The sequence below is a fragment of the Nyctibius grandis genome, chromosome 9 (genome assembly GCF_013368605.1).
Source record: "Nyctibius grandis isolate bNycGra1 chromosome 9, bNycGra1.pri, whole genome shotgun sequence".
NCBI classification, from domain to species: domain Eukaryota; kingdom Metazoa; phylum Chordata; class Aves; order Nyctibiiformes; family Nyctibiidae; genus Nyctibius; species Nyctibius grandis.
The window spans coordinates 41,155,099-41,171,843 of NC_090666.1; the positions used below are offsets into that span (position 1 = coordinate 41,155,099).

General features: G+C 41.3%; 1 protein-coding gene across 1 annotated transcript in view; it reads left to right on the forward strand.

Annotated features, from left to right (window-relative positions):
• The first annotated feature begins 210 nt into the window (after nt 1-210).
• The window catches only part of ACVR2A (activin A receptor type 2A), a 65,543-nt gene continuing 49,008 nt past the window's right edge, over nt 211-16,745 (forward strand). The window contains exon 1 of the mRNA XM_068407579.1: nt 211-2,016. Within this exon, the coding sequence (XP_068263680.1) occupies nt 1,962-2,016 (55 nt within the window). The 5' untranslated portion in view covers nt 211-1,961. The remainder of the gene's footprint in view (nt 2,017-16,745) is intronic.

Consider the following 16,745-nt stretch of genomic DNA (forward strand, 5'->3'; position numbering starts at 1 on the left):
GTAGGGGCGGGGGGAGCGCGCCCCGCCCCGCCGTGTGTATATGAGCAGGTGGGCGGGGCCAGGCGGCGGCAGCTGGGCCGTGAGTGGTCAGAGCCGCTGTCAATCCGGGGCGGCGCGCGGCCCGCCCGGCGTCGCGCGACGGGCCCGCCGCGCTCGTGGGGAAGGAGGGGAGGGTGGGGGAGGGGGGGGGAGGAGGAGAGGAAACAAAAACAATCGCCCGGGCGCCGCCATCTTGGGTCGGTTCTCCGCGCCACACGAGTGAATGGGTAGATATGAAATTACCACAGGGGAGCAGCGACAGCAGCAGGGTACGGAGGGCTGTTCCGAGCTGCCAGCTGGACTCGGGAGACTCTAGAGACGGCTCCTGCCGCCGCCGCCGCCCAGAGAACATCCCCGGGCTCGGCCTTTTCTCCTCGCCAGCCCCTCAGCTGCACTCCTGGAGGGACAAAGTTGATCTCAGCCGTGCTGCCTCCGCCGCCCGGGAGACGAGAGAGTTGCGTTCAGCGGCGGCTTCCTCGGAGCCGGGAGTGAGCCGGGGTCAGAGTTAGGGGAGAGGGTGGCGAGGGGATTCCTCCCCCTTCCAGGCTCTGGCCGGGGCTCGCCTGGTGCGCCGTGTGGGAGGCACGAGGGGAAGGCAGCGGGCGTCCGGCAGGCTTTTCCTTCCCACCCCTATTTCTTATTCCTTTCTCTTCAAAGAAAAAAATAAGAACTGGATTGAGTGTGGGGGGTAAGACTGTCTCGGGTCTCCGTTGGAACAGCAGCGGGGCGGGCGGAGGTGCGGCGATAAGGCGATGTGCCCGTGAGGAGTTGGCGAGGAGCGTGCATCGGGCAGCAGCCACCAGCCTCCTGGGGGGAGAAACCGCCGCCGGCCGAGCCGGCTCGGAGGTGCCCGCCGCAGCCTCCCCGCTGCCCGCGGTCTCGCTCGTCTCCTCGCTCCCGAAGAAGCTGAATTCTCCTAGAAGCACGGCAGTCAAGGAAGGAAGGATTTGCCACAAAGAATCTGTCACCCTCCTCCCCAGCGGCTGGATACTGCATTTATTTTTTTTTTTTTTCAGTCACTCTTCTGTGTTTAAATACCAAATATAGCCTCTTGGGGGGGAGGGGATGGAAATCTCTTAGAAGAATTTGAAATCTTGCTCGGGTTCGGGAGTGCTGGTGTTGCACGACCGGGGAGAGCAGGGGAGATGTGCGGCTCTCGCTGACCGGCACCAGGACTAGAGATTTACCACTTTTCGGGAAGCCCGAAGGTTAGTCTGTTATCAAACTGTTGTTTCTCCCCTTTTGGGGGAGAAACCTTCTCTCCCTTTCTGGGTTACACTAAATGCCTCAGCATTATTAAAGAAAACCGAAGCGTTGCCCACGTGTAGCTGGTGGCTTCCTTTTTTTTAAAGGTAGTTTTCATCAAGAAGCTGACAAAACTGCCTCCCTTCACCCGGAGGCTTTTGAAACTGAGATGGAGCTCCTTTTCTCCCAAACACTACATGTCTGAGGGGAGCCAGGACGAAAACATCGTGTTTACTGATCTCCATAGGACTTCCCGACACTCGGCACCCGCGAGGGATGCTTCACGGAGCTGGATGTGGAAAAGCAAAGTTGGAGTGTCCTCAGAGACTTGGTCGTGTCCAGCGGCTTAATTGTTGACTTTTTAAAGTGGATTCGTAGCATACTTTTATGAATTAAATTTTGCCACCCTTTGTACAGAAGCCAAATGACACGTGTGTTTTGAAACACACTTCCAAATATATCCATCCCTCAACCCGGATTCTCGCTAGAAAGAGCCGGAGGGAGATCATCAGTGTCTAAAGAAATCTGATTTTACTGTTTTATGAACATTTATCTGCTGCAGAAATGTTGCTATAGATTGCTTTATAACGATTCAGCAAGGAAGGAGATTTTCCAGCTTGCAGGACCTAGGAAACTGGATACTTAAAGTCACTTAAATGTTTTAACAGCATTGGAAAATGGGAGCTGCTACTAAGTTGGCGTTCGCTGTTTTTCTTATCTCTTGTTCTTCAGGTAAGTGAATGTTCTTGGTTTTGTTGCTTTAAACGTAAGGCTTTGGGGTCAGCACTTGAAAGCCTGAGGTAACTTTGTCGATTAGTATGAATGAGGAGAAAGCTTTTTTCTCAGCTGGCAAATGTTGGGTGATGGCAGCGACTGTAAAGACAAGAAGTTTTCATCGTTATTCTTAAAAATGTATAACGAGCAATTCAAATGTGTGCAGCGCTTGGATTTCAGATCAATTGTGTGGAACGAATGTGGAGATGTAACCACCTAGTGTCACATCCAGTAATCTGGCAGTGAAATTATTAGTGTTTCATGGTGTTCTTTTAAAGAAGAATAACCCAGCTGAAATACTCTTAACTTCAATTAGATCTCTTATTCTGGACCATTCACTGGTGAATGGCAACCTTCATTAATGCTTCATTAGTTTAGAATAGGTACTGCTCTGAAAGCATGGGCTCGCCCTTTAATGATAGCGAGGGCTGTGTGCATGTGTAGATGTACGCACAGAATTAGGCTGAAAAGGCAAACTTTCAGTTTCTAAACAATAATTTCTAACGCTTTGTTTTGGGCTACTCAATACGTCACTGCCTTGTAGTTCAAGAAAAGGTGCTACTTTTCTTTTTAAAAACCAGCAGAAGTTGGGGTTCAAACACCAGCTCTGAGTCCTGAGAAGCCAGCGGGGTGTGAGGACTTCCCCACGCTTCTTCAGGAGGAAAATGATGATGGTAGCAACCAGTGGTTGGGGGAAACGTTGGTACATTTCTGCTTGAAGCTCCATTCGTTTCACAAAAAACCTAGTGTGAGCTGCATAAATGATCTAATATTTGTTTACATGGCAAGCCTGGCATATTCTGCTTATGATTTGAATGTGGATATAGTCCTCTGTGTAGGTTTAGATACGCTTTTTATCCTCCTTGCATGGAGTGCAAAGGTATACTTGTTTATCAGTGTGGAAGCTAGCAGACAAGTGCTCAGCTTTTCAGTGCAACCGGTGTAAGGCAGTAATGAGATCCATATAACAATGCCTTTTAAAATTTCAGTGTTATGATGTACAGGATTTTGCTGAACAAGACGTTTTCTTGTGGTTAGTAAATGGATAGTCTAGTCGTATGTCTGTAGTGGTATTGATCAATTCCGTGTGCACTAAATGTGCTGTGAAATGGCGAGTGCTGCCAGAAATAAACCAAAAAAAATCCCTTCTGTTTTAACCAGAGAAACAACAGAGCAGGTTGAGGACAGACAGAGGTGTTGAGGTTTTTTTTAATTAGGGTATGCCATTTGTTCCTCTCTTGAAACAACACACAATTTCTTTGGGCAGTTTTGTCTTGCAGTAGAAGACGTGTCTTTCGTCTTTTCCTAACGCCTTGTTTTTAAGTTACTCGAGCAACATTCCTCTTATTCAGGAATATTTTCTGTAGGGAAACTTTCCTTCCCTCTCACTGATAGTTTCTGAAAGAGTTGGTGCCATCTGCTCTTCATGTCTGTCTCCCTTCCACGTCCTTCTCTTAAGATCCTTTTGCCTAGAGCACAGAGTAGTGATCTTGTTGACATTACCTATCCTACTTATTAAAAAGAACGGTTAAGCAACAAAAGCCATCTTTTCTTTTGCATTTCTTGCTCAGGTTGTTCTTGGTAAGGTAAAATGAGTGTTTCTCTTGCCTGTGAAGATGGAATTAATCTTTCCTAAATGAGCAGGAAACTGGCTGCAATTCGGACTGCTTCTCATGTTAATGACATTGTTTTGGTGGTTATTCCAGTATTACACATTAAGTGTTCTGGTATTTAACAATTATTAAACCATTTCCTACTCACCTAAAATTTTAGAGTATCTGCAGTCCCAGTGTAGGTCTAAAAATAAATAAATTCAGCAGTAAGCTTTTGTTTTTACGATCAAAATTATAAGATTATGTAAGCTGTTAGAACGAAGTACAGGCAGTTTGATGTGTTTCTTCACTTCACTGTGACTTGTTTCGGTTTAAAATCCTGCCTGATCAATTGCTTTTAATATCGTGATCAGAAGAAGTAGTTTCCATTCCACTCTTTTGTCTAAAAAAAGTCCACCCAGGCTATGTATTTAAGAATATTGGCAATGGTTGAGGAAATCCTAGAGCTCAGGTGTAGAAATGTCTGGTTTGTCTTTCTCTGGTATGCAGTCTCCAGCTACTCTGAGTGTGAGTGTTGGGGACTGGGGGTGTTGGTTTCTGTGTTTATTAATTTATTTTTATATGCCGCTATTTTCTGCAGTTGTTTACACAGCCAATTAATACTAGTGTTCTTTAAATAGGTGAAAATGTTGTGGGTTTTTTTCTGCGTGGTGGGTGTGGAAGTGGTCTTTAGGTTGAAGGCATTTTATTTTCCTGTCTATAAACTGCTGTATGAAATCCTGTAAAGGTACTTCAAATGGGTAGGAATTCCCAGTGAATTAAATCTAATAATCTTTGCTAAGGGACTGAAAATATTTCCCCTTTCTGACTAAGATATTTGAACAAGCATCTGTGTTATGTTGTTATGCTTTAAAATATTTGTAGACGCTTGGATAGAAGTGGGTGTAGGTTTGCACCCATTTGTAGTAATTCAAGAGAATGAGATGAATGCATATTAACTAAACATAAAACCAAAGTGCCCGGGTCAAGGTTCTCTAATATACTTTTTATATAAACCTGTGTGTATTTTTGATTTGATAAAGAACAGAAGATCCTGAAGTAATAATAAAATACTTACGAACAATTGAATATGTTTCCTGAGCCTCTCCTCTAGGTGAGGTGAGATTGTAGGTGAGCTTAAAAAAGAAAAATAGTAAATAAAATAGCTTGTTCATCAGACTGCTTCTCTTTAGATATTATCTATGCTCTCCCCTCCCCCAGGGAAGTGTGTTTCTGTGTCCTCTGTTTTTTGTGATTGCAGAGTTACACTTTATGAAATTTGAGGAATAAAGAGTGTATACTTTAATAATTTTCAGTGGTGTTTCAGGATATATATCCTATGCAGCTGAAAATGTGGGAGGTGTTGAAGTAGTGGATTGTCTTTCACTGGTATCTTCTGTTGTGGGTGCTGTGTTTTTTAACATCCCATGGTGCCTTTTGTTACTCTTAAACTCTGTATCTCCCAAACCATCATTCCTTCTCTCCTGAGCTACCTGCTCTGCCTTTGGTACCTGGGTGGTCTGTCCTCAAAGGAGTTCTGCAGCTTTAAGTCACTTACAGGGGACAAGACCCATATTTGAGAAAACTCACTTAAGGCTGAATTCATGCTAAAAATCACCGAAGCAAAAGGGAGCACATCAGAAAAGTCTTGGTCCTCTCTTTTTTCCCTAATGCTAGATCATTCTCAAGCCACTCAGAAGGTCTTGAGTAGTTTTGCTAAAGGAAATGGCATGTCAAAGATACCTTTGTAGTTGAAGTAGCATTTTCACTGCATGAAATTTTATTCTTTGATTTTTAATTTAGTCTTCTCCTGTCTCACACCGATTGTTATCAGGCAAAATGATCCTTTAAATTTCTTTTTTTTCCCCAGAAAAAATCTGGATAGTACTGTAAAGCCCAAAATACTGCTACATCTTCAGAAGCTGCATGGTTAGGTGTTCTGAAGGAATTGAGGGGTGGGAGGTGAGGTTTTTTCTTTAATTTTACTAGTGTAACATTTTTTTTCACTGCCGTTTCATTATTAATTTGGTAGCACTTGAAAATCCTGCCAAAGGTTTAGGAGTATTGTTTGTGAAATTGTCTCTGCTGGTATGTTCTCTGCAAACTGTCCATGATTGTGGTTGAACTCTAATCACTTTATTGTACAGGCAGAGCAATAAAACACTTCAGACTTAGTACTGCTTTTAAAGTAAAATCCTCGAGATTCCTTTTTTATAAGAGTGTGTGCTTTTGTATTATGTGTGTTATCATTGGGCAATACCCCAGCACTCTTCATGTTGCTGTTGAGAGCAGGACTTAGTACTAGTTTCAAGCATAGATACATTTACGTAGATGTAAATGTTATATACTTTACAAAGTTTCATGGCACCAGGTTGATGTTATACCTTTGATTACAGATCAAAATTCTGTTACCAGTTTGGTGTAATCTGTTAATACTTAACAAAAGTTAGAAATGCTGCATCCTCTGGGTTATGAAAAATAGCTGTGCTCGTGCTGATGCAGCGTTAGAACAGGTAAGCGTAGTTCTAGTAGAACTCTGCTGGGCAAATGTTTCTGGGGAGATGCTGCTGTTGTGGGTTTATTTGTGTGTCTACCCTTCAGACACAAGTCTTCTCATACAAACAGCTGAAATAAGTTTGTCTTCAAATGCTGGATGCTGTGTAAGTTGGTGGGGGGAGGTGTTCTGTGTGAGGAAAGCTGTTTTCTGCCATATGGGGTGCAAGAAGGTAATTACTGCTATCATGAATAATAGTTTTCAGCTGGTTTTAATGGAGAGTATTTGAATGCTGTTTCTTTTTCCCCCACCTTTCTGGAATTTGGAGGCAAAAGTCCTTAGGTGATGGGTTTGGTTGACTTGCAAATGAGGATAGACAAACACTTACCCCTCCACACCCTGTATAACTATAGAAGTTCATTTTTGTCATATCATTAGTTTTAGGTAAGGGGGAAAAAATAACAGTAACTCCAATGTTTTTCATTCTTACTGGTTCTACCTTCTCTTCAACCTTTTGCACTTCTGCTTTTCGCAGTGCCTGGCTTTTAACGCCCATAGCTTGTTTCTCTTTGCAATTAAAATACAGTTCTATTTCAAATCATCATTATGAAGTTTATATATATAGGGTCTGGGTCTCTTAAAAGATGGTAGTGACGTTTTCTTTATTCACAGACAGATGTGGTGGACACAATATGCAAAGGTAGTCTTTGGAGACCTGTATGATTTGGAGCAAAGCTATAGCAAGTCCTGGGTACTTTATCCTTGGGAAATCATCTGGAGAATAATCATTGTAACATAGGCTGTAAAAAGATAAGAGGTTGACAAGGAGTCTGGTTGTGGAAGAGATTTCTTGGTGAAGGGGAGATGCATTTCCACCGCTTAATTAACAGAAAGCAGATTAATGCAAATGTCTCCTTTAGCTGGTTGGTAGAATACATGGTCTGTTAGCTATCTGATGTTCCTGAAAATGAGAACTCTTTAAAAAGATCAAGAAAATTACGAATTTTACAGCCAAGTTCTTGTGTGATGAAATCTTAATGTGTTTTTGTTGCCTTGGTGCTTAAAATGCAGCACATCTTATTTCCCGTTATTTCCATATGGAAATTGAAGTGTTATCGGATGCCAGTGACTTTATGTAGCTTCTCTTATTTTCTCTCCCCTACACCGTCTGTGTGGTGGTGGAGGCTTTTTTCTTAGAAACAGTTTGTGACTACGGTGCCAAACAGCAGAGCGTATTTAGGCTTAATCCCACAGAAAATGAATATTTACTGCCATATTGTTTACATGGTGTATCTTTGTGGCTAAGAATCCCAAACGTACGTTAGATGCATCAAATACTTCAGTTGTTGGTGGAAAGAGAGCAGAGAGGGTTTTATCCGCTGCAGTAATTATTGCAAAGGCACTATTCCTTAACAGTTTCACAGTAAAGTAACCCTTGAAGAGAAGGGTTAACATCCATGGGTTTGTTCTGAATTTCTTAGTTAAAGCCGTAACTGGAAGTAAGTAGTCTGGCTAGAAAAAAAAATAGACAATTCGCTTACTAACTGGAGGCATAAATCTTTGGTTATGTGGTTAGAGGTATTTGAAAAACACTTGGAAATGAGGGAAGCGTTTGTGGGAAGACTACCTGTTCTGCAGCCAGAAGCAGCTGGAGGTAGCACTAGTGGTGGTGGTAGGATGGGATCTGCTGAGGCTGGGTGTTGGAGGTGTGAAGGGCTTCTTTGTACCCACCTCTAGTTAGGTGCTGTCACAAAAAACCTCAATTACTTTAGGTGGTTCAGCGAAAGAATGTACCTCCTCTTTTTATCTTTTCTTACTTAACTTCTGTTCCACAGTTGTCTCAAAGAACAGGAACGCTTGTGTATATTGCCAACTCGATTTTTTGAGGGTGAATGAAGTATTGTTGAATTCTGAAATCTGTCCTTGTGAAAGTACTGCTAGTGTATTCTACTGGTGTTTCTGTCTAAATAGCTGCAAGATAAACTGTTTCAATCAGGTTGCAGAGTCAGTCCAAAATTGTAATTAATTTCAATGTTACTCTTGTTATTCACTGGAAAGGCTTGTTAGTAACTATTAAACTACATTGACTTGGCCTTCATATGATGTTGAGTACCTTTAGTTGGCAAGAAGGCTACGTGTTGTTGAAGTCATTTAAATGGCTAGCTACCACCTTTTGAGATTCCTTATTTTGTTGAGGTATAATTTCTGTTTTTAAGGATTTATATGAAGCTGTAATTAGGTGGTAATTCAATTCAAAATGCTGAAACCAAAGCGTAATTAAAAGCAAACCCCTATATACTCCTAACTGCAACGGGCATGTAAGAAATGCCAAAATACATTTTTTTTTTGCTTTTATAACTCTCTCATTACGTGAGGTAAACGTTGCCTATAGTTAGTGAATTGAACTGACTGACAGGCAAGATACTGGGGAAGAATCAATGTCTTATAAATGCTAGATTTTAACTAAAATGAAAACCGAGAATATTTCTCAAATTCTTTTGTTTTCTGAACTTTGAGATAGTTATCAGCTAAGCTGAAATTAAGAAAATTAACATTGCTCAGAATTTTGTTGCTTTTCTATAGCTTTAACTTTAAGTGTCTTCCATTCCTAGATGGAATGAGTTCAATGTATTGTCATTTAACCAGAAAGCGTTAGTTTTTATGACAGAAGCTGCAGAGTTTCTTGTGGCAGATCGACTTTTTAAGTTGGTACATCCATCCTTTTTAGAAATGGAGAAGGGAAACAGTGGTCAAAAGGGTTAGGATATTTTTTCTGTATTTTTGGAAAGATACCGAACTTTTTTGAGGGGTAAGTCGACATGCAGTTTTTATTCTGGAAAAAAATGGAAAGGGGTAAGGCAACTCAGTGATTTTTATTTTTTTTTTTTAATATGATTGGCTGTAGAGCTGAAGAATATTTTAGGGATGATCTGTGCTTTGTCTCTTTTGACTATTTCTAAACTTCTTAGTGAAACGAGGCTGCAGAGCGAACACAAATACTGCTTAACTACTAGTGCAGTGCTGATACTGTTTCAGCTTGTGCCAACTGGCGTCTAATGACGTGCAAGCACAGTTTGAGGGGGCCAGTGCCAGGAGGCAGCACAGTCAAGCCTGTGCCGGAATTCCTGCAGCTTCAGCACTTCAGTACACCCTCATCTTGCATCTGAGAGCGTGGGGTATATACCATCAGCATGCCGTGAGAACATTATAATGATTTACACTGGGCTACAGCTTAGCTTTTGCATTATTTTGGACATTCAAATTGAAAAACTGTCCCACTTAGGGGGGAAAAAAAAACCCAACAACACTCAAACAACACAAACCAAAACAATAAACCAACCCATAACCTGCTTTGGGGCCAGAAGAACATCACGTGGAGCCATGAGGAGGAGGTCCGTGGTCAAGCGCTGTGGGGAATGGATGTGCTCAGTCTGTGACACGTTGCCTAAGGGCCAGTGAGCAGTCCCCGGACTTGCTGTGATCTGCGGTATAGATACGTGCTTTGAAGAAAAAAATGCCTGCTTCTTGTTTAAAGATTATTTCTATTTCAGATCACAGAATCACAGAATGTTAGGGATTGGAAGGGACCTCGGAAGATCATCTAGTCCAATCCCCCTGCTGGAGCACGATTGCCTAGACCATATCACACAGGAACGCGTCCAGGCGGGTTTTGAATGTCTCCAGAGCAGGAGACTCCACAACCTCTCTGGGCAGCCCGTTCCAGTGTTCGGTCACCCTCACCGTAAAGAAGTTTTTCCTCATATTTACATGGAACCTCCTGTGTTCCAGGCACAGGTTCCTGTTGGCCCACTGCTCTAGTTTGCCTAGGTCCTCCTGAGTGACATCCCTGCCATTGAGCACCCCACCCTCTGGCATTGCCTGCAGACTCGCTGAGGTGCCTTACACCACCTCCTCCAGCCATCCATCGAGGTGTGAAACAGGATGGGTCCTAAGGTGGGCCCTTGGGGGACTCTGCGTGTGATACTTCGCGTCCCGCTATGGACACGTTCCTTACGTGGGTGGTTCTATTCCAATCACATGCTGGCAGTATGTGGACCTGTATTTAGTAGCTCCCATAGCTGGTTTTAAATTTGTTTCAGCACCTTCCTTCCTTTTGGTGGCTTACAAACTTGTGATTCAGAGGGTTTTTGTAACTGAAGCTAGAATAGCATGACCTTATTTTTTCAGGTTCAGAGTTCTTATCTCATCTAGATAACACTAATCTCTAGTCTTTAAATACTGCCTAAACGATCATAGTGATCTTCACTCTGTCAGCTGTATTTTGAATGCTTGGATTTCAATATCAACGTGGAAGTTGAAATTTAGTCTGTTTTTAAAAGCTATTTTTAAATATAACCAATCATTTTATCAAGCCTTCTAACATGAAAAACTGTTTCCTTCTAGGAATTTTAGGGAAGAGCCACATAAACAGGGAAGTGGTTTAATTTTGTCGTTCAGTTATAGTGTTAAGTATATGAGACAAATTAAACTTTGCAGTAAGTAGCTGTTAATTTTAGAAATTTTTGGTAGTGTTTGTCAGTACAGGGTACAGATAGTTCTCTTTAGCTCATAGCAATTACATGATGGAAGAGTTTTCTTTAAATATTTCCATGTTTCAGGGTTGAAAAACATTTAGGCTGTGAAAGTTGCAAAAATTTTAAATTGCACACAATTGTTAGAATTACTGTACTTTTTATAATAAATTAGTTGTTTATTTTTCATCATTTATGAAGCTACTTTAGAGAAGACCACTGGTTAAATATTTTTATTTTAACTTTCTGGTCTTTAACTTTGGAAAGGGTCTGTTTTTCAAGTTATCTCTGGGCATAATTGTATTTCATTAAATTCAGCACAAAGCCTGTCAAAAAGGTTACCTTAAATGGCTTTTAAAAATGTTATTGTTTGATTACATTTTGTTTAGCTTCGGGTTGTGGCACGTACTTGGGGGGACAGACCCCAACAAATTAAGCCTCATCTAACATCGCCCATTTAGAATAATACAAATAAGCAGTGAGATCTTAATTATTTTGTATGTGTTGTATATGTACTAAGAGCAAGATTTGGAACCATGAATAATTTGTGAGAAGGTTATTTAAAAACACAAGATGGTTTTGCTCCCATTCCTGCCCCCAAATAAACTCACCCCTCCCCAAATAAAACAACAACCCCCAACTCAGTAGTGAGGGGTGACTTACCAACAGTCTGGAAAACCCCATGTGGAGAAAAAATACCTGAGAGTTTGGTCAAAGTCATCTTTTTCAGTTCACTTGAAAAAATTCTTAATCACATCCTATTAGGTCAGAGGCTTTCAAGGAAGCCAAGAGTGCTCAGGTCCCACTTTTTGTTCCAGTGGAAGTGGAGTGGATCCCTCATGAAAAATCTTGGTGCTCCAGTGTGCAGCTGTACTTTTCCAGCGGCTTAAAAACATTCTGATGGATGGCAAACAAAGCAAAATTAATTTCAGTTGGCGTTTGTCTCCTCTAAAGGAGGGAACTGTACTTTTGACGAGTTGAACTTAAATCCCCCTTTTGTCTTCCCCAAATGATGTGTAATTATTTCTGTAAAATATTACTTTTTAAAACACATTTTATGATTTTTTTTTTTTTTTTTTTAAATGAGTCAGAATGTTTCAGAAAACACATTTGAATCCTATTTGGACCTATGGCGAGAGGTGCTCTTGAGGTTTTGTTTGAGGAAGGGAGAAATTTTCTCCTGTCCCTTATCCTGTTGTGTCCCACCAGACTGTGTGAGGGCAGAAACTTTTGTTTTTTCCTAGCATCCCTTAATATACTGACTATGTGCTTTTGAGAACGTCTACACTGAGGCTGTATAGTAGATAATTTGCCAAAAAAAATCAATAATGGAGCTCTTCAACTTAGGAAGAAGTATGATTGAAAGGAGAATCATCTATGGGATATCCGAAGGAGAACTGTCTTCTAATGACTTGTCATGAGGATTCAGCCATACAACACATTCAGGTTTTGTTGTTTGGGTGTTGGTTGTGTCGTTTTGGTGTTTTTTTGTTGTTTTTTTTTTTAAATCTTGAGTCTAAAGAGTGATAAGAATATCACTCTTTCATCAACACTGAAAGTGATGGTGTTGATGTTACTCTAATGATGTGTGAGAACAGAAATGGAATAACCCTTGGATTTTATGTAATCGATGATGAGTAAATTTTAGAATTTGGTGAAACATCTTATCTTGCAATTTTGGGAGGAGAATGGTGCCTGATAGAGTGGGATGAGCTTTTTTGGTTGGCAATTGATGATGATTTTTTAGAACCTTGCTTTGCCAGACTATTTCTTCTGAAACTAGTAATCGTTTTTTTCTCTCACCATTATTATAAATATTTTTGTGTTAGAAGCTCTTTAATTCAAAGCAAAGACAAGGAATGGTATCTGTGTGGAAAACCTATTGGCATTTTTTTTGCTTCACCATAATCACCTTGGTCAAAGTATGAAGCTTCTTTCAGCAAGTACTGTACAGCACATCAGCTCAGGCAGTTAAATCTGTCTTCAGTGTGTGAGAGAAGATGCCAATGACAAGTTCCTATTTCTTCATATGTAAGTGTAAAAATCTGTGGTTTAATTTGGTTTTGATAGACTTCTGGGATATTTACATGCTGATAAAGTGTGTTCTGAGGGAGCTTCAGTTGACCATCTAAACTCTTCTCCCCGCTGTCTTCCTTCTAGCCAAAGTCAGCCTAACATTTTTCTAAGAAAGAAGCTGTTTGCAGCCTCAGTGCTTGTTTGAGAAATCCATTATTCAGACTGACACATTTACCATGCAGTAGGTCATAGATTTTGATAGGAACACTTGGAATGTTACTAATAAGCTGCAAAATCCTTGTTGTGGATAACAAACAAGTTGAGTGTCTAGCATGTGTCAGATTTTGCTTGGTTGATGATATCCTTAGACAGGATATTTGAGCAGAAAAAGTAATGTTGAAACAGAGGTTCAATAATGAAATAAAGTTTTAGAAGTCAGCCAACAAAGTGCATGCTTTTTAATTATTCCTCCAGTAGTTCGGTCAGCTTCGAAAAAACAGCTAATTAGCTTCTCCTTGTCCAAAAGGGTTATTTCAGTTGCACCTATAGTTAAAGCTGACAACCAGTGTCTCTTAATGTAGCCATTCTGGGCAACTTGTCCTTCTTTAATCAAAACCAGGGAGGTTTCCTTCTGTTGAGAAGTCCTTGGTTCTCTATGTGGTAGAATGTTATGTATGGTAAGAAGTTAAGTCCTTTCCCCAGGCATCTTTGAAGTGTCATTACTTAAAATTTCTGTTGTATGGCACTTTTAGATTACATTTCTAGCTCTAAGTTAGCTTCTCTATTTGACATAGTGCGAAGAAGACTTTACAAATTATACATAATGAAAAATATTGCGTCGTAGAGTCCTTTCAGTGTTGGTGTCTTGTAGTACTGTCAGCTTTGATTTATGTAGGGTGTTTAAGAAAAACTCATTGGAGAACTGGGAGACTGACAGTTCCTCTTCTCTGTATCCTCTTCCTCACTCACATCCCCACTTCATGGTGAAGTTACACTTCACTGTTGGTTCAGCCCTCTCATACATCAGCCCTCATGGCTGTCTGACATTGTGCTGGGCTGATTCAATTTGCTATAAACCAGCAAAAGTGACTTGAAAAACCAGCAAGTAGCTTTCTGCAAGCAGTATCAAATGAGGACAAGAGTTGGGTTAAAAGGTGGTAGGAGCAAGGGAAAATGACACACTGGAGTTGGTGAATAGAGGTGTTCTGTGTACATGTTGGGTGGGAAAGGAAAAAATGACAGAATTAATTATCATTTTTAATAACCTCCATCTTTAAAAAGAACTTGCTGTTCTCTTTCAGAGTGGTTCTGAGGATCTCAGTGCGTGCTTGTTGTCACAGGATTTTTTTCTCTTCCCTTTCTTTTTAAATACCTTCATGTCACATTATTCTCTAGGGGCCCTAGATTAAATGTTTCCAGGCAGAACGGCAGGCTGCTGCCTGTTGCAGCATTGCTCTAGACAGCACCTTTGCTCATCCTCCATTTCACTGGTACAGAACTACTGGTTTTTTGTGTGGACATGGGAGACTTGCGTATGAGAAAGAGCAGCAATCTAGCAGAGGAAAGTTTCCATTGTCATCGCTCACTTAACCGGCACCCTCTTCCATGGCACTGGTGGGTATTTCACAGGTAGCAGAAGGCAAAGTTCCCATTCTTACAGAGAACATGTCACAAACTGATAGAGCTGGAACCTGATTCAAAGGAATAGGTGAAAAAAATCACTTCAGTTTTTCAGGTTCTCTGGTAACAGTGAGGTGGGAACTAAAGAGGAAGTTCAGACTGATACAATGGGCTGTAAAATCCAATTACATCCAATTTGAAAGGACTATTTGCAACATAATCTTACTAGTGTCTGATTTGTGGTACTGAGATTTTAACCACAAGTTGTCCTAGAAACTTATTCTGAACAGGTAGGCGTAAAACTTTATGCAAAAACTCTGGAAAAATGCAGATCCAAGCAGAGAATAGACGGCACTCGGGGATCTATGAGAGATGGGGGAAGAATGTAGGAGAGATCTTTAAAAGATCGAATCTCATTTGATAAAGCCTGGATGTACTGAATTCAAAACACTAAACACAGCATCAATAATCACGTTTTCAGAAAATAGCTGATTTGGTGATTTTTACATATCTGCTAAATTACGTCTAGGATCCTCATCTCCGCAGTCTGAGAGGACTCAATCTCATGAGCATCTTCCAGTTTCCAGGGGAGCACGTAAGAACCAGTTGACTTGTGAGGAGCTCACCATTATGAGTATGAGTGTCTCTAAGCCAGATGAGCAAGCCGGTGGAACCAGAGCAGTTATAAAGTGTCATTGAATTGACAAAAGCCATAAAGCAGGGAAATCTTCCAGAGAGCAGGGCACGCGTCCTGAAGGAAAAGGTGTGGCTCTCTGCAGAGTCAGGATGAGACTGTGGTACTTACAGTTCAACTGCTAACCAAGTCTTTGAGGCACCCACCTAAACTCATCAGCCTTTTGTTAACACTAGTGTGAAGTAAGCCTCAGGATTTTCTTAGGCTTTGTTCAGACATTGTGTGGCTGCAAAAGTGAGAGATGCATTAGCCTCCAGTAGCAGTATTCTGAAACTGTGAATAAAACATGGCTAGAAGTCCAGATCAGTTTCAAAAGCATGGAGGAATCTCACCTTAGGTGTTATATGAAACCTGTCGTCTTTCTATTTCTTCCCAGCCATGGTCTTCTCCAGCTCAGCCTAAAACATGCCTCCCTTTTAGGGAAGAAAGAAGCTAATGTTTGAAGATCCAGGCTGCTATTTCCAGCATCCTGTTCCTTTGTCTGCTTCCAGTTAACTATTATGTTTTAAGTTGCTTTCTGCTTAAACAAAGCAGAATTTTTAAACCCTTTCTTCCCTGGGGTGATGGCTTCTGCTGAGAGCATCTAGGTTAATGTAATGACTTACTGCCACCAGCAAGTAGAGGCCTAAATCTACTTTGTTTTTCTTTTCTGTCCACCTTCTGTCTAGTGAGGCTGTTCATTCTTCTCCTGGGAGCATAATGTTCCTTTCTTATTTACCTTTGCAGGCACACCTTTCTATTCAACTCGACAAAATCTCCTTCTCCACTCCACCCCCAGTCCCCAAAAAGTGTTTATTTGTTGCTGGAGTAGTTTCCTGGCCTTTTAGGAACTAAAGTGTGTTATGGAGAAGCCTGATGAGCTCTGGAGGAAGGACAAGGTAATGGCAGTGGAAGCAGAGAGACAGATAAGGCACTAGTGAGACCTCTGACTCTCTCACCCTTCATAGCCTTTTCCAAGCAGATTCAGAACAATTCACACAGAAAGCACATTACTTCTTTTTGTTAGACTAGTCTTCAGCCAGCCTGGCACATTGGACCAGCTTATTTGTACAAGAAAGGAGGCAGGGCCCGGTGGGATGGATGTGGGCTGCCGTAGAACGGCAGCCACAGAGAGGCCGAGGCAAACGGAAGTGAATGACTGTAAAATTCCCTGGTCAGATGATCTGCAGCCTGTTGTGGAATCTAACTGCTCTGAGGCTGACGAGGGAATTGAAGCCTGGGCCCCCTCTTGTGAGCTGCTGAGCTTTTACACAAAAAACTTTTATATGGAATTTCCAGTAGCCGCCTTCTACTGGAGAGAGCTCTTCTCTAGTATGTGCATTCCTTAAAAAAAATACTGGTAATCTAAGTGAATGGCCTCAAGCCTGGGAAGGATGGACTGGATGGAGGCATCAAGTCTCAAAATTTAACTTCTGTGGGCAGGAATTTCTGTTTGTGCTCTGAGTTCCCTACTGATTTGCTTAGGGCAACTCCCTGCTCTATGGTTTGGAGTCCCATATTTCTCCACTGGCTCTACAGGGAACGTGGCTTACCAGTCTTGGTATGTCAGCATAAATAATACTATAGTCAAATAAACAATGAAAGAGAAGAAACAAAGGCAGTTTGAATGTTACATCCACCTTAACTGGAGAACATTACTGTTAAGTATATTCAAGATGAAAGTAGGTGTCAGTCTCTTGTTGTTCAATTTGTATTTTCAAGGAACCTTTTGTTATAAGGAAGGTAGCTCAGAAAAGCCT